General features: G+C 37.3%; 2 protein-coding genes across 9 annotated transcripts in view; both read right to left on the bottom strand.

Annotated features, from left to right (window-relative positions):
• Positions 1-192: 192 nt before the first annotated feature.
• Positions 193-3807, bottom strand: cyp26a1 (cytochrome P450, family 26, subfamily A, polypeptide 1). The gene is made up of 7 exons (XM_081393721.1): positions 3240-3807; positions 2866-3090; positions 2241-2522; positions 2007-2162; positions 1768-1902; positions 1517-1669; positions 193-1400 (listed from the first exon to the last, which is right to left on the bottom strand). Exons 1-7 carry the CDS (start codon positions 3426-3428, stop codon positions 1062-1064), a joined length of 1479 nt encoding a protein of 492 aa, XP_081249847.1. The 5' UTR covers positions 3429-3807; the 3' UTR covers positions 193-1061.
• A 5603-nt stretch (positions 3808-9410) lies between these two features.
• exoc6 (exocyst complex component 6) overlaps positions 9411-23682 on the bottom strand; it is a 53158-nt gene continuing 38886 nt past the window's right edge. For 4 of the 8 annotated variants that reach the window (XM_081393079.1, XM_081393077.1, XM_081393078.1 and 1 more), the window contains 4 exons: positions 21782-21923; positions 18189-18262; positions 13466-13578; positions 9411-11020 (listed from right to left, as the gene is read on the bottom strand). In XM_081393079.1, the coding sequence (XP_081249205.1) occupies positions 10888-11020; positions 13466-13578; positions 18189-18262; positions 21782-21923 (462 nt within the window). In that variant the 3' untranslated portion in view covers positions 9411-10887. Of the gene's footprint in view, positions 11021-13461; positions 13579-18188; positions 18263-21781; positions 21924-23682 lie in introns of all 8 variants that reach the window. The other 4 variants (XM_081393081.1, XM_081393082.1, XM_081393083.1 and 1 more) reach the window with 2 other exon arrangements.

Here is a 23682-nt window from a genome sequence, read left to right as displayed (position 1 = left end):
AAAACCTGCAATTTGATACAGTTGCTGATTTTTTTATTACCAAAAAAAAAAAAAAAAAATAATAAAGAAATGAATGAAATTCTGATAGCTTGTATCATAAATCAATCAGATCTTTATCTTTAAAGTATAGCAGACCACTTACTTATCAGTTGTCACTCTATATCTCCCAATAATATATCTAAGAAGATATTTAAATGATATTTTAGAATTTATTGTGGAGACAGAACACAAAGGCAATGCAATACAATGATCATTTAGAGATGAACAAATAAACATTACTCAAAAGTCTAATGTATCATATTTGATACACATATTTTACATGATTTTAATAAATGATGTATGGATTCCAGTGTTACTCTTTTTATAAATTAGAAATTCACGTATCAAATATGAAACAGTAGACTTTATAGGGTTAAGTACAATTACAAACAGGGGGTGTTATAGCTCCACGTCATCTACTTCCAGACAGAGAGCAGTTTGGATGTTTAATCTAATTATCACTGATTATTTACTGTGATGAAGTTCTCTGCATGCAAACAGTTTGACTACGTGTTCTATTCAAAACCATTATCCTTATATTAACGGTTTAACTCCAGGTACTTTGCATTTCATAATGCTTTAGATGTCTGAGATCTCAACGTTCCTGTTTGCAGATTTAAAGCCTTTTCAGAAAACTTAATTTTTTTACATGAGAAATCGCATTTTATCGTGAAATTTGCATATGCATGTGCTTCCACGTGGATCAATTCTAAAAACATATACCAGCAATGAAAAACTTGAAACAACTTGTTTTATTAAATAAAACCCATATGATAAAGAGCAAGTTAAATAAGTTGCATACAGTACAAAAGCTATATAACACAACTACATTATAAATATACATCACAGACACTCTGTAGAATTACAGCCATCCATGAAAAGTAGTGCCCTCGTTTTTGCTTTCTTGTATAGACTTATATACACATCTTTTATATAAACAAAATATAAAATATTCAATACATCACAGCTCATCTAAAAAACATATGTACAAAGCTCATGTTAGTTCAGGACTCATTTCCAGACTAATTTCTGACGTAACTACTGAACTTGGTGGGGAGATTGTCCACAGGGTACACCGTTGGGCCCGTTTTCATTGTCGGGGGTCCGTTAGAAAGAACCCAGTTGCACTGCTGTGTTAGCTCAACTAAAAAGATCTTGAGTAACACTTTGGCGAATTCTTTGCCGACACACATCCTGGAACCGCCTCCGAAGGGGATGTAGTTAAACCTGGAGCCGTCCTCCAGACCTTTGCTCATGAATCTCTCTGGCTGGAACTCATCTTTGTTAGGAAACACCTCGGCGACGTCATGCGTGTCACAGATGCTGTAAATGACATTCCATCCTTTAGGTATCTGGTAACCCTGAAGAGAAAATACAAGAATTCAGTGTTAAACAAATGGGAGAGTATTTAAATAGAGGACATTTTAAAGCGGTCAACTGTAATATTAAAAATCACCAGCCCTGAAGTTTAACTCACATTCAATTCAAAGGTTTTGAGAGCCACTCTGAAGCCTCCTGGTACAGGAGGGTTGATTCTGAGAGTTTCTTTAATCACACATCCAGTGTACTTCAGTTGTTCCAAAAGCTCCATACTTAAGGAGTTTCCAGGTGAGTAAATGCCCAATTCAACCTGTTGATTATAGGAAAAAAAAAAAAAAAAAAAAGTATGTTAGCCCACACATTGGTTAAGTAATGCAATCAGACTGAGAAGAACTTTTTGGATCATACCTTCTCATGAATCTCCTCTCTAACTTTCTGCACCACCTCTGAATTCAGACCGAGGAACATCACCAGTGAGGTTGCAGTGCTGGCGGTGGTCTCATGACCTCCAAACAGAAGCTCAGTGGCTGCTTCTTTCATTGCCTGAGGAATAAAAACACTTCATTAATGAGGTTTGCAGACTGGATCCTACTTCACTTTTGAGCATAAAACAATATCTGACTAAGATACTAATGGGAAATCATTACCTGCAGACTGAAGGGCTCTTCACTTCTCCTGCTGTTCTCAATCAACAGCTGAAGAGCATCTTTGTGTTTTTGCTCATTTTCATTGTCATCGTCTTGAATTTTCTTCCTGATGTTCTCCTCAATTTTGGAATGAATGAAATTGCGTGCTCTCAAACCCTGCCAAACAAATTACAGATTGTTATTACATGAAATTTATTTTGCATACTAAAATGCATGTTTAGACTGTTAACTTACCCTGTACAAGCCACTGAAGGGAACATCAATAGGCAAGGAGAACAAGTTTTTGATCATCTCCTCAAAAGCTTCCACCAGTTCCTGCTCGTCCGTCTTGATTTGCTCCGGCTCGAAACCAAGCAGGATTCTCATGGCTATGCGGAACATGAGGCGTTTCATCTCCGGGTAAACCAGCACACATGCATCTCTTTGCAGCCAGTCTTGTATGGCACTCTTCACCTCCTGCTGGATCACTGGGATGTAGTGCTCTAGAGCATCTCTTGAGAACGCTCTCATAATGGCCTAAACAGGACATTAAAAATTTAAAATCAATGCATCATTTTTCATTTCTTTTCAATACAAAGATTGAGGGTTAAGATTTACATTATTGCACATTAAAACTTGCAGAGCTTCTAGGCTCCTTTTTGATGATGGCTTAAATATTCTATATTATTTAAACAAGGAGTATTGAATGTATCAAGTTCCTCAAAACCTTTCAAATATAGCAGGAACTGATAGATACTACAGAGTTCTTGCAGAGTTTGATCTCATCAGTTCCCCAGAGAACAGTGTAGTAGAAAGACTTGATGTAAAGTAGCCTACTTCCAATATTAATACGATTTAAAGCACCGATTAACATCCTTACCTTTTTCTTGTTTTTGTGTTGAGTGCCATGAACATTGGAGAGGGTGTCAGAACCCAGTATAGTTCTCACTGATGCTGGCCACTGAACAGAGACCAGCTTGTGTTCGCCCAACAGAATCTGCCTCACGTTCTCAGCTCCCATCACCCTGACAGTCGGGTTCCCAAAGAGGTGCGTTTTGTAGATGCATCCGTATTTCTGGCGTTTCATCCGGAGGAACTTCCTTCTCTGTGTAAAAGGACAACGTGTTATTGGCACAAGGATTCCAAACGCATGCGTCCGATATTAAACACAACAAAACATTTGTGAGCATCGCATTTACCAATTAAGTACAATCAGCTGAACTTGTGCAAATTGCAATAAAAGTGCACGCGTACCTGGAGGATCAGCTGGAGCGTTTCTCCAATGAAGGGTAAGCCCATTGTACCTGGCGGCAGTGGTCTACCACAGCTCGGATCGACCCGTCGAATCAATAACATCTCCCACAACTTAACCGCGGCGAGAAAGAGCAAAACGGGAAGCACGATGGTGCAGAGAAAGGTGACTATGAGAGTGTACAGACCCATGGTGAAGCGCGCAACAATCGCAAAAGAGCTTCTGGAGAGGAGACGCGTCTTTACGCGCAGACTGAGAGCGTTCTCGCGTGTGCGCCCTTATATATCTATTGCGCGCAGGTCTCCTCCTGTTACCTTCCTCAGATAAATTAGTTCACACAAAGTTCATCTTTAATTGTGGTGTCATCTCGCCCCGCCCACAGGGCAGAAGCTGCTCCAAACTCTGAACCATTTGTTATAGGCGCATTTTAATACCACCTCCCGTAGAAGGCAGACAATCCTGAGATTTCACTTTGAAAAGGTGTTAATTCCCCCGACACAAAAGGAAGCATCCGAGGCTCTTTTGTTGCCAATATTCCCGTCGTTTACACTCATTACTCTGGGCTTGTGTGCCATCAGAAATGCCGCAGAGGATTTAATTGAGGAGCTTAAACTGTGAAGCTCGACTTTTACATTTTAAATCCCTTAAATGGCCCTCTTTTTGTCCTTCTTTGGCGTGGGGGCCCTTAATAGGCCATTACACAGGTTAGACAGCTTACCTGTAAAGTTAAATGGTGGTATTTATCTGTATTTATTTATTATATAGATTTTTTTTTTCATATTAAAACATTTAATCACTGGGGTATTTTTTTTTTATTAAGATTATTTATATTAGTGACATTTCTACCCAAAAATATGTCCTGTTTCTAATAATATAAACATGTACAGTTGATTTACCTAAAAAAAACTTTGATACAGAGCTGATTCAGGTCCTTATTCTCTGGTATTTGCTGCTAGATCTAATAACAATATCAATATACATTGCAATATAATAATGCACTTCTGTCTGTTTATCTAGACATCACTGAGATCAGTGTTTGAAATAAGTTATGACAGATATGTCAGTACTGTGGTGAACAGGATCTGATCTCATATTAGACTTTAACCTGGAACAGTGCCATAGATGTTATGGTGTTTTCATGTGGAGCAGAGTGTGCAGTAATATCATAAATATGAACATTTTCTCATTGCGGGTTCAAACCCGGGTCAGCTTAAAAAGTGACGGAGCAGAGCAAGGTTACGGTATGAAGAGCAAACACCCACAGCAGTCTGAATTACTGTTTTTACGACAGCCATAACGTGGAAAAAACAAGCTGGGAAGGCAGTCAATTAAAGAGACAGGATGGCTCCAAATTTTTCCCTCTCTTCATTCTTTGATGTGTGTCTGCCCTGCATTTCACCTTTCATCCTGTGTGATGGGAAGGGGAAAACTCACGCATGACATATCTATGTTAAGCCGGTATTTTAGGCATGTGTCTATGTAAGCAACTCATTCATATGTTACCCCATTACACGACCGTTGCCATATTTATTCTTCGACGTGACCCGACCGTGCCAAATGCCCTAAGCGAACCTTCAAACTTGGCCTTATTTTTGCATTTGTGCAATTATGAGTCCTGTTGTCCCTCGTAAGAGTCGTAGAAGTGTGTGAAATGCTTTGATGAACCTAATAAACTCTTTCAACCGGCGCCAAGAGCAATGCAACCTGAAGTTCAAGGATAGTTCCCTAAAGAAAGCTTGTATAAATTCTTCCTATAGCTTCTTTCTATTACAATTATATTCTATATGTAAACTGTGATATACTCTCAAGGGCTTAACCCGTTTAATCCACCGGTAACATTTGTAACCAAACTTTACCACTGAGTTTGAAAATGGATTTTATATGAATTTATAAAGCTGTTTAATTCCATTTTTGCCCTCGGGAAGATAAATGCATCCATAAATGTATGCATATCCTGTGTCCTGGTAAACCTGGTAAACTCTACATTATGGGGACAAAATGTCATTTTCAGGTCCCCATGAGGAAAACAGCTTATAAATCATACTAAGTGATTCTTTTTTGAAAATGTAAAAATGCAGAAAGTTTTGTGTGATTTAGGGGTTGGGTAAGTGTAAGGGGATATAATATACAGTTTGTAAATCCTTATGTCTATGGAAAGTCATAAAACATGAAAACACAACGTGTGTGTGTGTGTGTGTGTGTGTGTGTGTGTGTGTGTGGCGCCCTGGTATTCCCTACATTATGGGGACCAAATGCCCCAATACAATTACAAGCTTTAATGCCAGTAAATGTTCACCTTGTGGGGACAATGTTTTGGTCCCCATGAGGAAATAAGCTTACAAATCATACAGAATTCTCTATTTTGAAGATCCAAAATAGCATAAAGTGTCCTGTGATGGGTAGGGTTAGTGTAGGGGAAAGAATATACAGTTAGTACATTATAAAAACCATTACATCTAACCATTACGGTCCCCACAAAACATGAAAACCCAACATGTGTGTGTGTGTGTGTGTGTGTTTCATTGAGCTATCCAAAGACCCAAATAGACTTTGATGACAAATAACGTCATCAAAATAAGTTAAGCAATTTTCAACTTTTTTTATGTTACACAATATTCAGCTTTTTTTTTTTTTTTTTTAAGTCAGTTTAATGTAATTCAAGTGATTGTGCTTAACAATTTAAGGCAACAACAAATTTTTTTTTTCATGTGATATAGTTGGAAACACTTGGGATTATTAACTATCTAAGAGTCCTGACAATCCAGTGAACTGAATTGTATTTTACATGCCAAATGTAAAAATAATTTAGTCTAAAAAAATCACTTTCATTTTGCATTCAGATGTTTTCAATATAAACTGAAGCTAAATCACACAGAATAAGTTTTCATTACTGAAAAGACTCCAAAGGGAGTTACCTCAATGCTTTTCCCCCCTCTATTTATTTCTCATTTCGTTGTTTATTCAGCGATCTTGAGAGTAATCCGAGTCATCGCTATCGATACGTGTCTCGTATGAGCTGTAATCTTCAACACTGAGTGTGTGTTGATCTCAGTGCTCCTTCCCGGGTGCTGGTGACCCGCCGGTGACCCTGCAGCGCGGACCCTGACATCTCTGTGAACTCTGGCCACAAAGCTCGCCAAGTTCACTGTCCATCAAATAACGAGATACGCAGCCTGAGCAGCAGTAATTATCCACACTGCCATCTATTCTGTGCTGTCCATCACAAAAATCAAATCAAGGGCATCATTAAAGCCACTTACAGTAATGTTCTAATTGGGTCAAGAGATAAACAGCCTTTCACTGGTGTGCGAGAGAGAGTTTTAATTGGAGCCTTGGATGTTGGTCGTCGCCTTTATCACAGTTTCACCCCCTTCATCACAGAGGTCCGCCGCCTATATTTAGCACAAGGAATAGGCCGTTTTAAAAAATGGTGGTGAAAATGAGTCTATAATGACTTTAAGAAGGGGTAGAATTTTGTAAATTAATTTCTGACAGGAATTTTCGGGGCACAAGATGTGGGTTCGTAAAGAATGAGCAGTTTTAAACAAAACACTTTTGTGCGCCCTGACTTGTAATCTAACTTTTGTGTTGACTAAAAATGTCTGAAAATGTTGGCTGCATATGCAAAAAGTAGTACCAAGCCTTTAAGGGAAAGTTCACCCAAAAAGTAAAATTCAGTCATAATTTTACTCACCCTCAAGTTTTTCCAAACCTGTATGAGTTTCTTTCTTCAGCTGAACACAACAGAAGATATTTTGAAGAATATGGGGCACCATTTTTATTTGTTCTCCCCATACTATGGAAGTCAATGGTGCCCCACAACCATTTGGTTGCAAACATTCTTCAAAATACCGTCTTTTGTCTTCAACAGACATACTCATACAGGTTTGGAACAACTTGAGGGTGAGTAAATGATGACAGAATTTTACTTTTTGGGTGACCTATCCCTTTAATTAGTGGCGTCAGATTCCCCCATCCCCACATAATTCAAAACGTGATGAAAATGAATCGTTTTCTATTACCACGTCCACGCTCGGTCGAAATTACTTTTTATAGCCTACCCTAAATCATATAAAATTATTCAGTCAGCTATTTCAGAGTATATGATAGGCTACAACCGCCATTTCTCTACATTGGATGACGTGTACGCATCCTGCTGGAGCTACTGTTTTTTTTTTTCCTCGTTTTTTTTTTTTTTTTTTTTTTTTTTGAGCTACTGGTTGTTGTTGTTGTTGTTTCCTCGCATAAAATGACTCGCATTAGTGACACGTGGCACAGCATAGGTAGTGAATTTGTCTTTGATTTATGAGTTTACATGACATATAGACCAGCGAACGCTGTTTGAACCGTGAGCACCGCAGGAGGGGGTCACGAGAGCACAGCCAAACAGTTCACTAAAGGGTCAGACTGAAGACTGACTTTAAGCTAACCTCCAGCCTCTGGAGCCTCATTCTGTCTTTTATTTGCATTTAAAAATACTGCTGCTATTAAAGGCTCTTTCCCTGCCAAACAAAACAAAACGATTAGATGGCAGAATATATAAAACGTTCTTAACTGTGTCACTAATGGGTGAAAAGACCTTATATGGGAATTCCTGTTCTGCAGTGGCTTTGAATGCTCTTGCTTTTGTTTAAAAAAAGAATGTCACTGAGGTGTAATTTAAAGAATTATTTCTATAAAAGAGTATAGCGGATTAAAACTTTAGAAATATGCTCCTGACAAGATTATAGGCACTTAAAAATGTAATTATTAGCTATACCTTGATCAATTCTAAAATGGGCTGAGCTGAAGTTAGCCTTGCTAATTGCTCAGTGAGAGAGTTTACTTTATGGTGTCAACTTGAAGTTCATTTTGATTTAAGTTTAAGCAAGACCAACTTCTGTAATAGTGTTGTAATTCTGTACTTTTTGTTACAGTCCCTGTTTCACATGTAAATACTATGTACTTATTACAACACTATAACTACTAACCCTGAACATACCCCTAAACCTAACCTTAACCCATGTATTACCTTTTTTTTTTATTACTGATGAAGGTCGTGAGACCGAAACATTGCTAATAAAATGTTGATACTGATATTGTGCAGGAGTTCCTTGTTTTTTCCCAAAGGCATGTTAATAAAAGCAATTTAAATGTCCTAATTGAACTAAAGCCTAATCCTGTCTTAATCTGAGCCCTGTTTGTGAAACCAGGCCTATACACTGTAAAAAGTGATAAATTGAATTAACTTAAAAAAGTGAGGAAACCCGTTGCCTTAAAATTATTAAGTAGGCTAAATGTTATAAACTAGATGCGTAAATGAAAAAATTAAGTTATGTGGAATTGTCAAGTTCACATAACTTTTATTTACTTAATCTTAAGGCAACAGGTTTCCTCACTTTTTTGAAGTTAAGTCAACCGATCACTTTTTACAGTGTACGTAATATTTTTTTTATATTACAAATAGGCTATAGCTTTATTGTCTGGGTGAGTGACAAGGGTACAACAATAAAACATCTAAATATAAAGGCACTTGAAAAGAAGCGAAAATACAGGATGAGGGCATGGAAAAAAGTTTTCAAGTCACTTATATGGGAACTTTCATACAACAAAAATGAAAAAATGGAGAGCTGAAAAAATCCTAAACCTAAATAAAAACACCCAAAATTGTTGATGAAATACCCTAAACAATTTTTATAAAAGCACTGCTCAGCAAGCTATTATTTTCTGGTGTAGACTACTGAATAAAGCAAAGATGCATGAGTTGCTGAAAGGAGGACACTTTTCAGGACAGTCATCTCAATAGCTAAAAGTGTCCCAATCCCCCTGAATTCACCCTATACCTATCAGAGCCAGTGCAGCATCTCTCCACTGAGCGGCCAGCCCACAGAGCCCCTGGGGAAGGGCAGACGGCTCGAGTGAGTCCCGTGCGATGGTCCAGCCCAGGGCCCAGAGCTGCCGGTGTTGTGCCGAATTCTGACCCCCGCCCCATTATTACCCCCATAAGTCCCCAGTAGGTTTAGGATTAGGGGTGGGGTTAGGATCAGGCAACCATAGTGGCTTCAATGAGGGGGTTAATAATTTGTGTATATATATATTACTTCAAATGCATTCTTCTAAAACAAATAAATTAATAAAATAAATATAATAAAACTATTCTTGTAATATAATCAAAGTTAAAATACACTTTATATATATATATACACACACATTTATTTGACGTGAAATCTGTATGTTTACATTTCTCTGTACAGAGCGACAAGACTGTAGTTAAGATATTAAGAAGCAAAAAAATTGATCAAATGTATTTTTGTGATAATATTTTATTAAAGCACACAAATAAAAATGAGTGGGCTTTGAAAACAACTGAAGTCACTTGGGTTTGTGTGACTCCAGGTAATGCCAGAGAGAGATTTATGGATATTGTGATTCTGTCTGCCTTATTGAAATGTTGAATATCAGGGTGACACTTTATAATAACTTTCATTAACAAACATTATATAATGCTCAACGGATCATTGGTTAATGTACATTCAAAGTCTTGAAACCATGATTCATCTGTTTTGATATTTAAATATTATGGAACTACTGATTTGTTAAGGAAGTCTTTTAAATTATGAGAGTTATTTTAAAGCGAAACCAATATTAGTGTTGTTACAGCCATGAAATGGAAATATGGAAACACTCTCAGAGCTAATGACAAATGTTTTATCTCTACATTCCATCCCCCAATTTTAACAAAATATTGTGGTATATACAATGATACTCTAAATACATAAGCATACAGTTGCTTTTTAAAACTTAAATAATTTTCAGTGCAAAATGCATGTTAAAAATAAATTTTAAGAAACAAAATAAGTGGATAACGAGATATTGTGATTTTTTTTTCCAATGCAATTTTGCACAGAGTCTGTAGCTGGACCAATTATTGCTTATTTATTTTCACCTTAAAATGAGATTGTAAAGCATTTGAACCCAAAGCTTTCTATTCACCCTGAGAAAATAAAAATTAAATATAATTCTGTGGCGCATCTGTACATCATCATTCAGTGAAATGTAGCTGACGATTTTAGATTCTTTTACATGAAGTGCTTTTTGTGCACACAAGTTTGAACAAAGTCTGCCAATAAAGAAAAAAAAAAAAAAGAAGCATTCTCATGCAAACGTTTTTTATCATTTATAAGTCACCTAATCTGAGTCAAATTCAACTCAAGGCAAACAGATGGGAAGCATGATTCCATTGCAGTGTTAAATACATTTAAAAATATTTACAATAAAAACTTCATCCTTGTTACACTAGGGAGAATTTCATACAGGTTGCAATATGACCATCGGCATCAGCAGTCACACACACCTCCGCTCTCTCAAGTGTAGTGTTACAGTCATTGCACTTTCACAACGTACAAAACATAATTCTCAACCTTTAAAAATACATTACAAAAAAATTACTGCATAACTTCTGTTTTTTTCTCTTCATCAATTTACATTATTAGCCTACAGTGGTGAATATTTTGGCAGAAGACATGGAGGATGCAGTCAAAATATACCACAGTACTTTGAGAGTTGTTACCTTACAGCGACTTAAAAAAAGGGCCAAAGCAAGAAGAATAATATAGTTTATAAGTTACGTTGTCAAAACCAGCCCAGTGTTTGGAGTTCATGTGAACGACTCTAGGAATGCTGGGACATTCCATTCACCAGACTTCTCAGCTGCTTCACCACCGTCTCGATCAATTTCTGCTTGTCACGGTCGTTCTTTCTGAACTGGGAGAAGATGTTGTTCTTTTTACTTGTGTCTTTCATCCTAGAAAAGCAATATGAGACAAAAATATGACAGTTTATAACAGCATTCGAGCTTCTGAAGACATGAACAGTTCAGAAAATCAAAAAAGTTGTCCTAAGACATGAATCTATATATAAATATATATACACACACAGTATCTCACAAAAGTAAGTACACCCCTCACATTTCATCAAACATTTTAGTATACCTTCTGAAGGGACAATACTATAGACATGAAAATTGGATATATTTTAGAGTAGTCAATGTGCTGCTTGTATAGTAGTACAGATTTACTGTCCTCTGAAAATAACTCGACACACAGCCATTATTGTCAAAAGTGAGTACTCCCTAAGTGAACATGTCAAAACTGTGTCCAAAGTGGCAATATGTTGAGTGTGCACCATTGTTATCTAGCACTGCCTTAATCCTCCTGGGCATGGAGTTTACCAGAAGTGCACAGGCTGATGCTGGGACCCTCTTCCACTCCTCCATAATGACATCACGGAGCTGCTGGATGTTAGAAACATGGTGCGTCTCCGCCTTCCGCTTGAGGACGCCTCACAGGTGCTCAATAGGGTTCAGGTCTGGAGAAATACTTGGCCACTCCATCACCTTCACCTTCAGCTTCCTCAGCAAGGCAGTTTTCATCTTGGCGGTGTGTTTGGGGTCGTTATCATCCCGATTGGCCCAGTTTCTGAAGGGAGGGCATCATGTTCTGCTTCAAAATGTCACAGTACATGTTGGAATCCATGTTTCCCTCAATGAAGCGCAGCTCCCCAAGACCAGCAGCTCTCATGCAGCCCCAGACCATGATGCTACCACCACCATGCTTGACTGTAGGCAATACACAATTTTCTTGGTACTCCTCACCAGCGCGTCGCCGCACATGCTGGACACCATCTGAGTCAAACAAGTTTATCTTAGTCTCATCAGACCACAGGTCATGGTTTCAGTAATTCATGGACAGGTTGTCTTCAGCAAACTGTTTGCTGGCTTTCTTGTGAGCCAGCTTCAGAAGAGGCTGAAGAGAAGGCTCACTTAGGGTGTACTCACTTTTGTTGCCAGCTATTTTGACAATAATGGCTGTGTGTCGAGTTATTTTCAGAGGACAGTAAATATATACTGCTATACAAGCAGCACATTGACTACTCTAAAATATATCCAAGTTTCATTTCTATAGTTTTGTCCCTTGTGAAGATATACTAAAATGTTTGCTGAAATGTGAGGGGATTACTCACTTACGTGAGATACTGTGTATATATATATACATACATACATACAGTCATATGTAAATGATAAAAAAATCCTGAGTAAATGCATGTTTTGTGATATATATGCTACATCAAATGCTGAATATTCAGAGCGGTTAGAATCATTAGTAATGATTTAGTTAAGATATAGTGATGCATGACTTATGTGTGATTTATTCATATTATATTATTATTCAGCCACTCTGTACAGTATGTATGCTGAAATGGGTGTGGGATGAATAAATGATGGTGAAATAAATGATTTTTATTCTAAGAATGATATTCATGCAGCATATCACATTACTATGGAGAGAAAGAGAAATCCATGTTGGATCTACGTACCCCCTGTTGACTCTGGCATTGATTAGTAAAAAAGAAAGAAAGAAAGAAAGAAAGAAAGAAAGAAAGAAAGAAAGAAAGAAAGAAAGAAAGAAAGAAAGAAAGAAAGAAAGAAAGAAAGAAAGAAAGAAAGAAAGAAAGAAAGAGGACGAAGATTATATTTTAGATTGAAAGGACAAAGCAGAGCTCCATTGTTCAGATCACTCCATCTTTTGTTCACTGATGTATGAGGTTATGTTCCAAAACTAGTGAGCTGCCAGCTGCCTTCTAAGGGTGTGTTCACACTTGGCATGTTTGGTTCTTTTAAAACAAACTCTGGTGTGATTGCTCTGTTAGTGCGTTTCATTTGAATAAATGTGAACGCTGCAATCCAAGCCCTTGTTTGCAACAAATAAGTGGACCAAGACTCATCTTTTCAGTTCCAAATGATGCGGTTTGGATGCGGTTTGACTGAAATATGAAGGCAACATGGACCAAAGACAGGACGTGATGTCACAAGATGCGACCTAAAAAGGATGAGCACATTTATAGCAGCAGTCCCGTAGCAAACTATGCCATAAAAGCCATTTTTCAAACCAGAACTAAATGTATCATTTTCATAGGCAAAGGGTGAACCAAATCCAGGATAAAGCTAAGGAGATGCGCTTTTCCTTTAAAAACACAAATAACAGATTTCCATGAGTCACCGCACAACCTACACATCCCAGCATACCGCTCCTAAAATCTTTTTTGGTTTGGATCAAAAGAACCAAGAGAAGTGAACACACCCTATGGCAGCATGATAACCATAATGGTTAAGTTCTCTGTGAAGCTCAGTGGAGTTTGATTTTAGCATTTCTTCTCTGAGCTGAAGGAAAGAGTAGAAAACAATACGTACTTCTCCAAAAGTGCAAGTGCAGTGGAGGGGTTAACCCGCAGGTACTTTGAGGTGGGTTGTCCGTAGTCTGCCAGGTACGTGGACCAATCCCACACCATAAACAGATCTAGAAGCTTCAACACAGGAAACAGATGTTCCATATTAGCAATGATAAAAAAAAAAAAAATCAACAACAGAGTCAAGAACAGAACTTAGCGTGAACCAATAGAATAGGTTGTAAAACAATACTGAAGATGAATAAATGTCATTTGCATTTGTTTTCATTAAGCATATTAATAATCATGGCTGTCACACATTATGCCCAATGAATTTATAAAATGATTAATTATTTTATAGAGATTGCATAGAGAATTCAAGCCAGATCAAAAGAAACTAACAATATTAGAAATGCACTATAAAAATAAAAAAACGTGCAAAAACAACAACTAATTTTTTTTTATAAAAAAGTAGCTTGAAATGAGTCTATTATTTTGTGTTTTCTGAATAAGAATACTCTAAACATTTTGCTAACAATTTTGCATGTACTTTTGTTTTGTTAAGTATTACATATTTGATGCATCAGGTTTAGGATCATATAGTATAATAGGATGAGAATATTGAGTTCATATTTAAGGAAGAAAAAAAATCACCTCTCAACTTTATTCAGAGGCCCAAACTGAGCAAAAATATGCAATTTGGTGCAGTTGCTGATATTTAAACGGCAAAAAAAAAGATAGCTATTCTGATAGCTTGTAATATAAATCAATGAAAACTTTCTAACAGTAAAGCAACTATTTACATAAAATATAAGATGTCACTCTCCCAATAATGTCTAATTAGGATGATATTCAAATGTCTAGATTTATGATCAAGTTTTAATCGGGGAGGGCAAAAAATATAAAGCAATGCAATATAGTGATGATTGAGATATTAACAAATAAACGTTCCTAATTTATATGGCCTAATTTATCATGCTTAATACTTACATTTTATTGTTTTTTCTAAAAAAAATCTGTATGAAGAATCAAGTTGATAAGTTGCTTCAGTCCAATAAGTGTTCATCTTGAAATATTACTAACAATATAGTTATTGTTACATTTACTTTTATTTTTGATGTACGACAACCTTTTTTTTTTTCAATTATACTAGGACTTTTACTTGCTAAAAAGTTTTACGTTTTCAGTTGTGAAGTTTCCTAAATTGTTTTTAGTTAAGTCATCTTTTAATACAGTGCTTAAAAAAAGAGCCAGAAGTTGTCCAAAGAGAAATGTGTGAGGTCATACACTAATGGTGGGGGTTAGTACTAGGGAACTTATTGGGGAGCTGGGAGCACTTTAAATGCAAAAGGAAGAGAAATCCCTCCGTGACCTCTAGATAACCCACAGAGGAGCTAATCCTGGCTCCACGGTGCTCTGGTCAGTGGGCTCCCTGCCACTTTGCAACTCGGATTCAAAGCAAGGCTCTGGACACATTGAACTTAATTTGCTGGAGAAGGGCCAGATCACTCACCTCTATGTATGCAAATCAATATCAATCAATGGGGGACAATTCCTGGATGGCTCGTTCATTATGGAGGGCTGGGAGAGGAGGGTTCAGGGGGCTAATAGCACTTCACACCTACTATGTGGTCCGTATTGAGGAGGTCTGTTTTTCGGACCGTTATTTAGTGCTGTTTGCTGCTCCTGCTGGGCTGTGACAATATTGCTGCTAAACACACTAAGACCCTGTGGAGCATCACGGGCAACAAGACTATCTGCTAGTAAGCGTCAATATATGCAGACCTTGGGCTGGGTGATATAGCTAAATCAATTGAACTTAAACTTTTTTGTAGACGCTTTTGTCCAAGGAGACTTATACGTCAATCAAGGTATACGTGATATGATTTCATGCATTCCCTGGATATCAAACCAAGCTTGGACTGTTATGAATTAGATCTTGATGTTTTTCAGCCTTTTGAGAGTATCCGATAAACAGTGGAATCCCAAAGTCCAGGAACACGCTCAAAATCTGGGATGCAAAATCGAATTTAAAGCTTTAGGATTTAAAAACGGATATTCTAAACATTGCTTCTGTGTCCTTATTTAGCACCATTATAATCCCAGTAAAGTCTATTTCTTCAAAAGATCTCACCGCTACAGATTCACAAGCCCAACATGATCTGACACAGTTCACAGTGAGTGTGAGAAAAGTTTTAGTTGAAGATAATTAAGGGGGCATTTATTATTACAGTGATTTTGTAATGATTCAATGTTGTGTTTTGATTGCCAATTGTTGCAAAAAGTACCTAGTTACTGGAAAAGCTGGACTAAGAGAACAACTGCTCTATTGTTACACTACTAAAAAAAGAGCAGCGTCGCTACTTTTAGTTACTTATTCGTGACGCCGGTGAAAGTGAAGAACACTAGGCATGTTCAAAAATGTGCCTTAAGACATTTCAGTCTCTGTTAAGTGATGTGAACAAGTGAATTTTTTACCAGTATTAGCATAAGCATCTGCAGCCCTGCACAGTATCACCTTACAGACAACAAGGACTTAAGGAAACATGACAGAGTAAACACGAGTCTCCATTAGCCGCTGCGTGATTGGCAGGGACACTGTGACCTCTCTATTCGGTGTCGGCACATGCTCAAAGGAAAAAAAACTTTAGCTACGCCATGCCAGCCAGCGATAAGAGCTCTAGGGCAGATCTGCGTCATATTGTGTGATGGGAAGGTTATCTACGCTGGGGGTTGGGGTGAATAGGTAAATCGCCAGCGCTCTGCTCTCCTTATCTCTGACCCCGTTTGAGCTCCGCTCCGTCCGAATTGGAGCCCGAGCTCACTGAGTGCACTTGAGAGAAGCTGTCAGCAAATCCTCCAAGAAACCAGGCGAGGATCAAAGCGGCGTCATGCTAATGGTAATCGAGAGGTCTTGGCGAGTGGCCGCAGTCGTGACACGCTGAAAGACGCCACTCCGACCAGAGCGTGGGATGCAGATAAAACCAGAGCTGCGTGTTTCTTCATTTCCCATGAACAGGTGGTATATGTGATTCACAGTGAGGTTTGAAACTGAAGGGCATTCTGAAAGGAGGTCTGTTTTTCGGACCGTTATATGAAACATCATATTCACTATGATTGTTTTCATAGCCTTCAATTTACACATTGTTTGTAGGACAATGGTGGGCAGGATGTGAAATACATTTTTGTTAAATAAATACAGAAGATAAGGGTGTAACAATATGTCGTGTCACAATATATCACAATACAAAAATGCAACAATATGTATCGTGGATAGTGACAATCTGTGTTGGGTGTAGTTCACTCAAAATGAAAAATACTGTGTGAGAAAAAAATTCAAGTTTACAGAATTTCAGAGTCAGTACTACATTAAAGGTATGGTTCGGAGTAAAATCAACCTAGGGTCCTTTGCACCATGATCTCGAGCCAAACACCCCCATTATTGAACATTGAACATTACTGAACATTATTAAAGTTAGAGCTTATTTAGGGAAATCAGCCGGATGGCTTAGTGCAGGCGCTAATGGATCCTATGATGTATCGTAAATTACCCCACAGAACCTATTTGTTCTACCGTAAAAGTTTGGTACCATTCTGGGCATTATTAGTGGGGTAATTTACGAGATACATCATAGGATCCATTAGTGCCTGCACAGCCATTCGGCTGATATCTCTAAATAAGCTCTAACTTTAATAATGTTCGACCAAGGGAAAAAAGGTTTCTTGGAGGGGTGTTTGGCTCGAGGTCATGGTGCAAAGCACCCTAGGTTGAAATTACTCCGAACCATACCTTTAAACTACAATATATAATGTATAATATTGCAATGGGTGAATATTTGTGGGTCCTGATAATGCCAAATGTCTTACGTTACCAGTAAAAAGTGACCACATTATTTAAAAAATATCCAGTCAGTGACAGTGCAAGCATATTCGTCTGAAATAATTCTGTATTTTCAGCTTCAGAATCATGAATTCTTTTATTCTGGTGTCACTATTGTCCTGTGCATTGGGTTACCAGCACCAAGTCCAAGCCTATTCATTTCCACACCCAATGTAATACCAAATTTAACATTTTAATCAACAGTACATTTTTTGTTAACATGTCTTGGAGTCTCGCAATAACATTGTATCGTGAGTTCAGTGACGTGATATGTATCGAATCGTGACATGAGTATATCATTACACCCCTAACAGAAGATAAAATCCAAATAGAAAATCATGGAAAATACCAAGATATATTGTATATCACCATACAGCCAAAATATACAAAGAGAAAAGATTTTTGGCCCATATCGCCCAGTCCTACATGGAGTAGGTCAGGATGTTCTTGACTACTGTGCGTGTGATTTGAAGACACTGGCCTTTAGCTTTCAGAAGCCGTATAACGTCAAAAGAGGTATTCGAAATCAGAGGGGATTTTCCAATTAGTAAAGCCACACCCTAATAATACTTCCTTCTATGACATACCTTTGTAGAAGAAACCTTGACATGACCTCAGTTTACACCTTAAGCACCTCAGGCCCAGATTAAAAGTTCAAACTCCAAGCAGCACACAAAAACAGGAGCAAACGTTGAAAAAGCATAATGAACCCCACTGCGACTAAGTGATTTCCCCTCCTGAAGGTAAGAGTGTTCAGGTTGGGATAATCCATTAGTGCCTGTTAATGCTGTACATTCTCCGCCCTTCCCCTCAGCTCCACTGTTGGACTGTTGATCAAGAATAGTCATGTCTGCAGAGAGGTCTGTACCTGTCGGAGGTCAATGAAGGCCAACTGCAGCGTGTCGCCCTGGAATCCTGGCACGGGCTCTGAACTGGCAAACACTGCAAATGGAATACGAAAATAGTTCATATTAATATGGGTTATTTAAACAGTTGGAGCGCATCATGTAAATACATCAAATCAAACTCTTGAACAATGTTTACAAAGCATTATTATTTCTCTAAAATGTTAACCATATGGCTAAAGAAAGCCAACATACTGATCTAATATTTAAACGTCTTCTAGTTGTTATTACTTCTGAGATTACATTTTCTAACATCGTAAAGCATCCAAATATCCACCAAACTCAGGTAAAACCTTCAGACTGAGCTTGTTTTTAGATTTGTGCTGCTGTATCTATTTGTAACTGAACAGACTTAAGGTTTTGAATGATGATCAATTTTTGGAAAACCATGGATGGATGGATGGATGGATGAATGGATGGAAACTTTGATGTTGGTTCAAAAAGATAGTTAGTCAGTCAGTTAGATTTGATCAACTGGTTTTGGAAAACCATAATTCTTCAATATTAGTTAGTTGGTTTGTTTGTTATCTTTGATCATCTGTTTTTGGAAAACTATGGATGATCAAAAACAGATGATCAAAGATAAAAAACTAACTAACTAACTAACTAACTAACTAACTAACTAACTAACTAACTAACTAACTAACTAACTAACTAACTAACTAACTAACTAACATTACATATACAAATATGGTTTACCAATTGATCAAAACTAACTGACTGACTATCTTTTTGAACCAACATCAAAGTTTGTTTAAAGGCTTTACTCTCTAGTTGTTTTATGCAATTAAAATTATATGAGAAAAAAGACAACCGAAAAAAACTAGCACAACTATGTTGAAGATCCCTCAATTATTCAGATTAGACGAGAACTTCTGCAAGAATCTTTGACCACTGAATGCTGGATCAACAATCAAATTATGAGATGAACAGTTCAGACAGTGATCGACACAGGTACACAGCTAGCATAGATAATTTCCTCAGAAGTTTTTATGGTAACATATAAACAGACCCACTATGAGCACTGAGATTAATCAAGTCAATCATTGCATGTTCATATGCACTTGAGCTTCAGTAAGTTTTTGCATAGTTGAGCTGCAGTCTTCACCTGTCTATCCAAGTATACAAAACTGTGCGAAATCATGCTCAAGAGGACCTAGATTTGAGTCTGATTTAGGTAATCTCAAAACTCAAGTCACCTCTCTGTTCCTCTACTTTCCTATCAACTATCCACTGAGTCACTATATAGTAAAATAAATAAATAAAATCTAACAAATCAGACTGTACACTCACAACATGGGAAAATTATTTCTGTAGGTGCATCTCAACTCTTGTGCTTTGACTAGTGTAAGATGAACTGCCGCTAATGGGATGAACACCATTCAGACCTTAGAGAAGGGTCAGGCGATCCCTGGCGTACCTGTGCAGTTGAACCCTCACAAACTCTACTTCACCCTGAGACATCTGTGACCCGAGGCCACAGGTACGAGCACGCACACACCGCCTTTTCACTTCAGCTGACAGTGATGTAGCGTGACTGAAACCTTAAATGGTCGAAGAGCAGAAGATGCGATGCTAGAACCAAAGAGCTGTCTACATATTAACATTATTGATGAACACTTTGCTCTGACATCTCTATTGTGCCGTTTAGAACTAAAGGCTTATGTGCTTCCCCAGGGAGATATTTAAGAGATGAAACCTCAACAAGATCAGGTTCTGCATTTCACAAAAAAATTGAGAATACCATAGAGACTTTGGACTCGGGACAGTGTCATTTTAAGGTCAACCCCACTAGTGGTCGAGTGTACTCAAAAAATTTAACATTTGTAATATACATCTGAATTTACATTACAAAATAGCCTATGGTCTTATTCTCACCAAGGCTGCATTTACTGGATCAAAAAACGGAAATATTGAGAAATATTTTCTAAATTTAAAATAAACGTTTTCTATTTTATTACATTTTACAATAAATGAAAAAAAAAATCTCGCACACCACTCAAACTTGCAAAATCATCAACTGGTTTCCATCAACAGTAGCGAAACGTCGTGTGTTAAGGCCCTTTCACACTGGATGCGATTTTTACGCACGAATAATTCGCGCGATGGTTTTATTTTTTGATCAGCTGTTTGTGTAATGAGTGCTTTCACACCGAACGCGAATGTGCTGCGGCGAAAAAACGACTTTTTTTTTTTCGTTTCGATGTCGATTTTTTTTCCTTTTGCGGCGACAGAAAAGACTTCAGCCAATCATATACTACAAGGACAATGATTGTGTGGCGTAGCATCGCCAACCAACTCGGTTATCACGACTGTGAGTATGTTGTGTGATAGTTTTAGTTGTTGTATAGTCCTGTGCTGTGTAGGCTAGCAGGCTAAACTACATTTGGGATAGAAAGCTAATCGTCAAAGATAGAGATAGAGACCGTGTTTACACGGCTCATGTGATGGGTTTTGACGCGAACTATTCGCACACGAACTATTCGCTTTTTCGTTACGCATCCAGTGTGAAAGGGCCTTTAGTGATTCAGCAAGTTTAAGTGGTGTGCGAGATTTTATACATTTTTTGGTTTACGTTGTACATTTAATCGACGCACCCGCTACAGGTTTGGGTGTGCAAGGTATTATATATTTTTACAGTATATTTTACAATGTAATTTATTCCTGTGATGCAAAGCTGAATTTTCAGCATCATTACTCCAGTCTTCAGTGTCACATTATCCTTCAGAAATCATTCTAATATGATTTGCAGCTCAAGAAACTTCTTGAAAAACAAGAAATTTCTTATTATCAGTGTTGAAATGTAACATCTTAATGTCACTTTGAAAAAAACAAAAAAACATTTAATGCGTCCTTGCTGAATTAAAGTATTAATTTCTTTCAGAAAACATCTCATTTTGTGTTCCACAGACTACAGTTTTGTCATATGGCTTTGAAACAGCATTAAGATGTAAATTCTTTTTCTTTTTGTGACAACTATTCCTAATATGGGTGGGTATTGCATGAAAATGCAGCAAAAGAATGAATGTTGACTAAGTGACTAATGTTGCACTAAATGGTTCCTAATCAGTTCGTATCAGAACAGGTGTGGATTTCTAAGAGCAGGTGGAGTGTGGGTAATCAGGAATGTCTCTTGAAAGTTTATAACTAAGATAACTACTTCTGAGAACAGCTGATAATATCAATAATAGCTGCTGCATGAGTGCATCTACCGCCATGCTGCGCTTCACAGAGCAAGAAACCGACATGCCTGCCTGTAAATGTATAAGCCATTAATAACTCATAACTCTGCTTTGAAAATGGTTTCTGGTGAAGCACAAACTTTCAATTTCAGAATAGACACATTTTGTAGGGGGGCTGTATAATTAATTAATGAATTACAGCAGAGGGGAAGATATATTCAAAACGGCTTCAGACGACTGAACATTTAATATGGAGATATTTTATGGTTCTTTTATAGTGTACAAGGGCTGGGAGTGACAAAACTTCATTATTGGCCTAACTGTTGAAATGACGTGGCGCTGGCAATGTAAATATGCAATTATTAACTACTCACGTTCGCACTGTATGACGTCCAGGTTGAACTGCTGAATGGCTCCCATGCTGATCTGTTTGAGCTCAGTATCCAGCAGCATCTGCATCAGCGATGTGGCCAGGTGTTTACAGGCAGACATACACGCCGTCTGCGCCACCTTACCCTGAGGAGCCGCACACAAACACACCAACAAACCGTTACTACAGGTGTCCTCTTCTACACACGGCAACAGTGTTGGGATCAATGTCTTAATGAATTCATAGTATGAACTTGAAACTGTCTCTGAATAGCTGTTTCACCCTTTTTCTTAAGCATTCTTCTTTTTCTTAGACTACTGTTCAGAAGTTTGTGGTCGGTAAGATTTTTTATGTTTTTGAAAATAGTCTCTTATGCTGACCACGGCTGGATTTTTATCAAAAAGAAACTAAAAACAATAATGTTGTCTGTTTTCTGTTTGAATATATCTAAGCAGCACAGCTGTTTTTCAACTTTGATAATAAGAAGAAATGTTTCTAGAGAATGATTTTTTGAAGGATCAGCTTCAGAATAGTTTTTTTAGTTTAGTCTTTGCCATCACATGAATAAAAATTCAGCTTTGCCATCACAGGAATAAATTACATTTTAAAATAAATCCAGATAGAAAACAGTTATTTTGAATTGTTAAAAATATTTTACAATATTGCTGTTTTAACTGTATTAATAAATAAATTAATTAATGAGAAATAAATGCAACCTTGCTGATCAGGACTTCTTACAAAAAAAACATTAATAAATGATTATTTTATGTATATGTATGTATATATAGACTGCTCATTTCCATATAATGAAAGTGAATGGGGAATGGGTCTGTCAACAACTAAAAAGACAAAAAAGAACATAAAAGCTGTCCAAATGATTCATACTCTGTTTCAAGACTTATGTCAAAATATAGCTTTGTATGATGAACAGATTTAAGCCCTTAACCTTTATCTTTATGTTTTTTTTTTTTATGATCATGTTTTTTTGTGTCATTTTGTGTCACATAAAACTTGGCGGCTCTAGTCACATTCTCTTTCACTGAATTTTTAAAAGATCGGCCTGGATATTGTGAAAACTTTCACCTTTTGTGTTCCACTAAGGACAGACAATCATCTGGGTTTGGAACAACATTTTGGTGAGTAAATACTGACAGAAAAGGTGAACTATTTTTGGGTGAATGTATGAAAGTAAGCATAGCGATAAGTGTATGTTGATTCATTTCCAACTATATACCACAATATCCTTAAACAACCTAAAATCAGTGGACGTAATGGCACAACATGGAGATGACACAGGCCTTCCAACTCTTGAAAATCTCAATTTTCAATTCAGAAACGCACACAAAAACACACAGTAACAACAAGTCTCATTTCTGAAGCAGTCGCTCATGCAGGCCGACGCGGCTCATAATCAGCAGGGTTGAAAAGAGGAAAGAGGTGAAAGACCAGTCAAACTCGGCAATAACAGACGTCAAACACTCAAACACACGTAAAACTCATGCAACAGCTGCTCCACCAGTACATGCTGACAACTAGCAAAGAAATGAATAAACAATTCCATTTGGTTATTCTACCCAAAGCAAAAAATGCAAACAAAGCTCTCCACAAAAAACAAGCCTGTCAATATCATGTTATCACATGTTAATATCCATTAGACACATCACAGATCGCTATAAACAAGACTAAATATGTATTATTTAGTGTGTAAGCAACATACAAAAATGTAGCACCACATTGAACGACCAATCCCATTAACAAACATATGCATAATTAAAAAACAAAAAGCTAAAAAACTTCAGAATGCTCCGAGCCTCAAAAATCCATGTACATTCCTCTTTATTTCCAGAGATTTATAAACAATGAAAATCAAGGCTATAAAAGCCGGCCCTATAAAACATAACATTT

This window comes from Scardinius erythrophthalmus, assembly GCF_964197995.2.
Source record: "Scardinius erythrophthalmus genome assembly, chromosome: 18".
Lineage (NCBI taxonomy): Eukaryota > Metazoa > Chordata > Actinopteri > Cypriniformes > Leuciscidae > Scardinius > Scardinius erythrophthalmus.
Note: the sequence above shows the minus strand (reverse complement) of the source record. Positions and strands in the feature narration are given on the sequence as shown.

What these genes read in the sequence shown, in the direction of transcription:
- cyp26a1 (XM_081393721.1), bottom strand. Translation starts at nt 3,428, where the DNA reads ATGGGTCTGTACACTCTCATAGTCACCTTTCTCTGCACCATCGTGCTT. An exon ending in CCTTCAGTGGCTTGTACAGG is followed by an intron (nt 2,163 to 2,240) that starts GTAAGTTAACAG and finishes TTTGTTTGGCAG; the next exon opens with GGTTTGAGAGCACGCAATTT. An exon ending in GAGAGGAGATTCATGAGAAG is followed by an intron (nt 1,670 to 1,767) that starts GTATGATCCAAA and finishes TATAATCAACAG; the next exon opens with GTTGAATTGGGCATTTACTC.